This window comes from Leucopleurus acutus (assembly GCF_964270905.1).
Source record: "Leucopleurus acutus genome assembly, chromosome: 18".
In the NCBI taxonomy this organism is placed as follows: Eukaryota; Metazoa; Chordata; class Mammalia; order Artiodactyla; family Delphinidae; genus Leucopleurus; species Leucopleurus acutus.
Window position 1 is genome coordinate 1,047,056 of NC_139160.1, and position 7,233 is coordinate 1,054,288.

Consider the following 7,233-nt stretch of genomic DNA (forward strand, 5'->3'; position numbering starts at 1 on the left):
CTAGGAGACTACAATGTCAGTAATCCCATCCGTGACCTGATAATTTATAAATATTTGGGGAGTTGTCAGGGTTGGGGGAATAAATGGTGTCCTTTGAATTAATGATGAAATTACGTTTACGTTACTGAAGATCTAAATAAGATAACAATCTATGTTAAGAAATTTTAATTCAATTGTAAATAGTTGTCAAAAGCTGTCTGTTTCTGCTCACTGACTACCGTCTTCTCTAAACAAACCATTCTTCATACAAGAGCCTGGAGTCAGCGTTTAATCAGAAGCTCTAACTTAGGCGCAGCAAAGCGTGTAAAAAGAAACCTAAGAATGTCACAGTTTGGAGATAATTCTTATGTCTTAAGGGTGAGTTGGTGTCTAAGAAAGTAGACTGTTGGGCAGATCCTAGGTATAGAGATTTAACAGTGCCTTTATCGTGGAAGCTGACTTTCAAAACCCTGTTGTCCTTTAATCATGTCAAGTGGGGCTAAAGCAGAAATAGCCCATTCGCAAGGTCCCCTTCTCCCTCCACCCCTTCAGCCACTGCATTTAAGACCTGAGCTTTCACATCTGGGAAATACTTGGTTTTTAAGTTGTTTGCAGAAGCAAGGGCGACCCTGCACTTTGAAGCCTGAGTGCCGTTCGCGTGTCTGGCGGGACTGGTGGCCCTTCTCAGGGTTTCCCCCGTACTTACAAGGCAGCCGGGCCTCCCTCCTGCGGGGCCGACTCAGGGGCCACTCCCAGTGAGCCCAGCCTCGGGAGGCAGGACAGTAAGGCCTAAGGGACGCACAGTTTAACGTGTGTTTTAGAAATCGTTGCTTGGTTATCGTTGACCTTGAAGGACTGTCATTTATTCTTGTTTTCATTACAGTACAGCTGACATCCAGTATGTCCTTCTAACGTGTCGCCTTCTTGCTTTAGCGCACCAAGTCCGGCAGGGACGGCAGCGGGGGTCCCCGCGGCAGGAGAGACGGGAGCGCTGGCAGTGGTGAGTGTCCCTGTTCCTGTCTCCCCGGACGTGCCAGTTGACAGATTTCTAGTACATGGGCTTCTAGAAGCACCTTGCAGTAATCTGAAGATGTCCTGTTTGTTTGTTTTATACACAGTAAAACTTCACCTACTCTACTTTTGTGAGCATCAGGCTGCTGTGTAATCGAGTGTTTGTAGGTGTTAGTGGGTGTTGGTTCCTGAATAAACAGACCTGTTTCTGCTAATTGATGAATAGACAGTTCACACTGGATAGATTATCACGGGTGTCCATACTAGTGGGTTTTACTGTGTCACGTTTTTTAGGTTGCGTTGTGAGGAGGCGCCATGGGGCCTGGGGTCGTCACCTGGATGCTGACAGACCTGTACACTTGTAGTGTAGCAGTGGTGCCGGTGTGGGCACTGGGCGGCATGGCCATGGTCCCAGCTGTAGCCCTGTGTGTCTCTGGACCAGCCACGCAAATGCTGTCGCTTTGGGCGATTCTGTGGCTGCTGGGGACACTGTTACTTAATAAGAAGGTTTGTTAAGTTTTCCTCCCCTTTTTCCCCATCAACAAAATCTACCTTCTGTCTCTACTTCAGGGGATAGTAGAAGTTATATTTAGGGGAAATTGGATGGTTTTAAAGAAACTAATTAGAAAAACAAATGCTAAATTGGGATCCGTATCATGTCCGCTCGTAGCACCGTCGTGCAGACAGGACCCGACGTCATCCCCTTGTGTCTGTCTGTGGTCAGGAGTCACAACAAAGAGAAATGCGACCCTCGGTTTAGGGAGGCCTTTCTTTCGTTCGTTCGTTCATTTACTGGATGCACGCTGGGTGCCGAGGACATGGGGACGAATGAGACGGGGCCCCTGCCCTCAAGGAAATCAGGATCGACTTGGAAAGACACTCAGGCCCTGATCTGCTGAGGGCGCCGCCTGGCGGGGGTGGGGGCGCGGCTGGGACGGAGAGCACCCTCGAGGGCGGAGCTCTGCTCCCTCGGTGCGCCCAGGCGCTGACAGCCAGTGCCGTGCCTGGTCCAGCAGGACATCTGGATTCCCCGAGGGTCAGTCCCGCTGCTCCAGCAGAAGCCCCAGGCCTGGTCCCAGGGACCAGCACCCAGAGCTTGAGAAGTTGGCAGGGCGGCCCTGAGCCTGGGCCCTGTGTGTGCCGGGGCCGCCCCTCACCTCCCCGCCTCTGCCCCTCCCCGTCCCATGCGTGTGGGTGGCCCTCCATCCAGGGCCTGGTCTGGAGACCTGTCCCAGCAGCTCTCAGTCCCTTGTCCAGCAGGGCCACCTGCGGTGGAATTCAGCATCTTGCGGAGTTTAGAGAATACCCTGTACCTCCCCTGGGGAGCACCTCCCCTGGGGAGCACCTCCGAGTCAAGGAGCCTCACTACTTCAGGGAAGCGTGAATATTCACACTAAGGATAAGTAATGGCCCGGAGCAGCTGCAGGTCAAGTCAGGTTTTATTCTTGGCGTGAAGTTGTGTTTCTGCCTGGAGACCTGACTTTAGAGCTCCTTGGGATTTGGATTGTCGTCGAGGGGCTGTGGGCCTGCGTCTGCCAAAAGCATTGAAGCAGCTTGGGGAGGGTCTGGGCAGCCCGCCAGCTGGCCGAGGTGCGAGCTCTTGAACTGCGTGTCCCTCGAAGGAGTAACCCCCAGGGAAGTGTCGGTTACTTACTGACTTCTAGGACCAGATTCACCACCCTCTAAGATCCTCCACGTCCCGCTGAAAATCTTGAGCTCAGAGTAACCCTAACGCACACCCGTCACCAAGCCTGCCCTCGGTCCGCAGGGCCTTCCCTGGTCACCGTGGGCTTGTGACGTGTCGCTGAGGCCCCTGGGGGTCCTCACGTTCAGGGTCCACTTGGGAGACTCCAGCCCTCCAAGCGAGGTGTCCTGAGAGCTGCCGGTGCTGAGCCGGAGCCCAGAGGACGGTGTCCACCCCAGAGAGTGGCCCCCGACCTGCCTCCCACGTGCCACCCCGCGCAGAGGAAGGCGCCTCCTGGGCCAGCCTCCCCACCACTGCTGTTTCCCTCTTACCAGGTTTTCCTTTCTCCCATCCAGTGCGTTGCAGCCCAGCACAAACAGGCAGTCCTGGGGCACAAACACGCTTCTTGGAGCCGAAGCTCCGGCCGTGGGCCTTGTGGGCCAGGGGTCGTGGGCCTGGCTCTGGGGCAGGTTTAAAGCAGCTCCCGGCTCCCGGGGGGCTTGCCTCTCTCTCTCTCTACACTTGCTCTTTTGTTCCTGTTTCCCATCATCGCCGACACCCCACTTCCTCCTGGGGCCCCTCCCTGTCCCCGGAGCCTGGCTCTCGGCCCCCCTCCAGCTCGCACAGGCCGGGGACCGGCCTGCCCAGCTTTGGGGTCTGAGCTCACTGGGCTTCCTCCTTGCTTCGCCTTGCGGCCCCCGGAACACCCTGGGCCCCGTGGATGAGCCCCCCCTCAGCAGCGTCCCGCCCCCGCCCCCTGCAGCCCCCCGTGGGCCGAGGTCGCTGGCCATCCCTCGAGCTCCCAGCACGGCCTGCGTGTTGAAGGGTGCCCGGGGCCCACCACCTTCCACCTCTGCCCCGGGAGACCCAGCGGCACACGTCTCAGCCTGGAACTCTCTGGCACTCTGTCTGGATGAGACCCGCAGCTCAAATAGGGGAAAGGGACAATTTTCTATGTGGATCCAGGTGAGGCCAGCCTGGAGCTGTTAAGTATGATGTGTTAAAATTAAGTGCAGCGCCTACAACTAGGTTTTTAAAAGTGTTGCCTAGGAGAGAGGACCATAGGGAACATGTCATTCGTTTGTATAAAATGGCTGTTTCTGAAATGCCTGAAGGCCCTTGAAAATTGTTCTTTTTCTGTGCACCAGACTCTGGTCTCTGTTAATTTGCTGATTGACCTCAGCACCCTTCCTCACGTGTAGCAGATTTGAGTGTGTAGCAGAGTCACTGGGAAGGCTGGTTAAAACAGACCCGAGCCCCCAACCCCGGTGACCGGCCCGGGGTCCTGTGTTTCTGACCAGGTCCCAGCTGCCGCTGCTGGTCCTGGGACCACACCTGGAGAACCAATGCTGTATCTCAAAGGAGAGAATGCAGCTTACATGCGGCCTCGTGTATGTAAAAGGTCACCACCACTACTACCACCAAACCCACGTTCACGTATGTGGCAGTCTCTGGTCACCCAGCCTCCGGGCTCCGTCACCCACAGGGGGTTCCCCCCGGGAGGTGGTGTGAGACCCGCCTGCACACGCCGATGCTGGGCAAACAGTATGTTATTATTATCACTTACACAAATCGCGCTGGGAAGCAGCAGCGTTTGCTTTAGAGCTTTGCAGGATTTTCAGTACTTTAGTTTGTTTTTTACAGAATAAGCTTAAAATGAAATGAACTTGTTTTAAGTACTTGAAATAAAAAATGCATTACCCTTAAATGCAAAATTTTGGCTTCAGGTTTTAACAGCTCGGTGCCAAAACATCAGTTGAGAAAAACAATTAAATCAAATGCACGTGCACAGGCAGAGCTGAGCTCCACGAGTTCAGGGTCCACATGGCCGCCCCGTAGCGTCCGCGGGGATGAGGGGTGAGAGGGACAGCGTGTTCCCGAGGCCGGGAGCCGGACAGGTGGCCTCTTCTGCGGCCCCGTCTGCCCTTGAGGGACAGCGGGTTTGCTGACTGACTCCGCGTACTGGGTTATGAAGGTTTTGTGTTAAAATTGTTGGTCGTTTACCGCGTGTGATGCTTAATGGTTTACTGCGTTTTTCAGTCTAATTTTTATTCTGTCTTGGGTGTGAACGTCTCTTATGCACTATTTTCATTCCATATTTGGACTCTATAATCCTTTTAAGGTTTTTCCTTAAATTGGGCCAGAATCTATCCTCCTCTGCCGGGCACATCTGACCCCTTCTGTACTCATTCTCCAGGCCTGTGAAGAGTTGGGGGGCAGTGCCTGGGCCAGGCTCGCCGGCCTCTTCCGCCCCTCACCTGCCCAGGCCTCTGACGGCTCCCAGGCTCCACGTGGGCGACGACCCAGCCCCTTCCCCCCATCCGCTGCCCTACTCCGCGCCAGGGGGTGTTCGCCAGTGTCTCCAAGCACACGGTGGAAAGGGTCTGATGAAGCCTACTCTTGAGTGATGCTTTGACTATATTATAGGTTCCCAACAAGAGATTTCTTTTAAATTTCAAAAAACAAGGATTACATCCTTTGGAAATTGGCTGTCAAATGAAACAGCCTTCCTGTTTCTTGACAGATAAGTAGACGTTAAGATTTGTAACGCAGTGTGATGTTGCCCACCGTGCTGAACACGTGCTTTTGCTCCTGTGTCTCCAGACGGCGGCCAGAACTGTGGTGCCGGTAGCAGAGGCGAGCGGCTCAGCGCCCAGCTCCGAGCCCTGCCCAGGACGGAGGAGCCTTACGACAGCAGCAGTAACAAGGAGCTAGGCAAGTGCCCGGGCCTGGCAGGTCTGGACTGGAAGGGACGGGCAGACGCGTCCACCTGGGCGTTATTAAGGGTTTTCCAGCACAGACAGAAGTTTTACATGACTTGGGAGAGCGTTTCTCTTCATTCTGGGTGGTTCAGTTTTGAAGATGAGCCTCATTGGTTTCACATTTGCTGTTTTTCCCTGTTCCTCTAATGCAACCATCTGTTCTGAAACCTAGACGCCTCCTATGTGGATCCGCTTGGCCCGCAAATAGAAAGACCCAGAACTGCAGCCAAAAAGAGAGTCGACGAGGATGATTTTGCTGATGAAGAATTAGGAGATGATTTGCTTCCAGAATAATATATATTTTAATGTATTATTTATTAATTAAAGGGAAGGAATCGCCTTACAAGATAATACTCATGTTAAAGTTTGGATTAAATACCCAAACTTTAATTTTGCACACTGTCAAAACTTTAAATAAGTGTATTCTGTTCTGTGAGTATGGATTTAGATTTTGTTTTGCTTTTAATGGAATAAAAACATGTGAAAATAATACTTTAGGCCAGAGACTGACTTACCCTCTTGAAAACATTGACCCACAGTAAGAAATAGATCTTGTAGCACTGCCTAGTACCTCCACACACGTAAGTATTATTACTCACTGATTACTACAGTGTGTGCTGCTGTCTTCTGTAATTTCATTGAGACAACGTGTGAGTAATGGAAACACTCTAGTGATTTCATGGTTTGCAGCTTGACAGCTGTGCTGGGACGTGCCCTTGATGAGTCTGTATTCAGGTAAGTTGCTTTGGAAGTGTTGCGTTGTGGGGATTCCAGCACTAGTAAAGCAGCTGTTTGGGGGCAGTAAAGTAGTGAGAGAGCAGCAGCCCGTGGCCCCTTCAGCCCCCAGCGCGGCAGCCTCGAGTTGTGCTTCCCGGTGAAATGCGGGGTCGAAGCCAGGACTGCGTGCATCCTTCTTACGGTATGTCTGGCTGGCGGGCACCGTCCAGAGGAGTGCGGTGGTGGGCAGTCGGGAGACGCGGCCGGTCTGTCACACCTCACGAGAGAGAATGGACCCTCCACCTCACTTTACGCTGTTTCCACGGCATGCACACTTCTGTTGGGTGCGGGAGAGGAAACACCAAAACCAGAGCACATTCCCTGCTCGCAGAAGAAGTTATCTGATGGGGCAGCCGTTCACCAAATACACTAAACGGCTAGTGTGTGCGAGAGTCTGAGGCTACGGTCGTGACCGAGACAGCAGGGCCCTGCCCTCCAGGAGCGTAAATGCTGGCGGGGGAGGCGGACAACAAGTGTATTGTTTTGATGGGCTTTGGGTGTTGTTAAGGGCGGCGAAGAGAGTGAAGTGGAGGAGTGCCACGGAGCGTGACGGTGGTGGAGGGGGCGAGCTGGGGAAGCCCTCCAGGGGCATTTGTATCAGCAGCAGGCAGACGCGCTTCGGGGGTGTTGCGCGCCGTGGGGAGCTTGAAGGGCCCGGGCCCCCGGGGCAGGGCCGGGCCTCGTGGAGCCCAGCGGCGCCTGAGGCTTCACTCTGTCACAGCGAAGGCGCCCGTGACGTGGTCTAACCTCGGGAGCAGCGAGCGCGCCGCCCTGAGGGGTTGGCTGGGGCGGGCGGCCTGCGTGGGAGGGGCGCCTGGGGGCTGTGAGGGTCGGCGCGGCAGCACGCGTTTGGGAGGGGGGCTCAGGAGAGTTACCGGGGCCTGTGGGCGGTCGTGAGCAAGAGGAGAGAGCACGATGGCAGCGTTGGTGGCGGAGGCGCTGAACGGCCGGGGTTGCCTTTCTCTGAGGTGGTCGCGTCAGGCCAGCCAGTGCTGCCACGCTAGGGCCCCGGCAAAGCAG

General features: G+C 54.5%; 1 protein-coding gene across 1 annotated transcript in view; it reads left to right on the forward strand.

The window, feature by feature from the left end:
• IFT88 (intraflagellar transport 88) overlaps positions 1-5,914 on the forward strand; it is a 76,456-nt gene extending 70,542 nt beyond the window's left edge. The window contains exons 24-26 of the mRNA XM_082859729.1: positions 913-979; positions 5,279-5,389; positions 5,609-5,914. Coding sequence (XP_082715855.1) covers positions 913-979; positions 5,279-5,389; positions 5,609-5,730 — 300 coding nt within the window. The 3' untranslated portion in view covers positions 5,731-5,914. The remainder of the gene's footprint in view (positions 1-912; positions 980-5,278; positions 5,390-5,608) is intronic.
• The last annotated feature ends 1,319 nt before the right edge of the window (positions 5,915-7,233 follow it).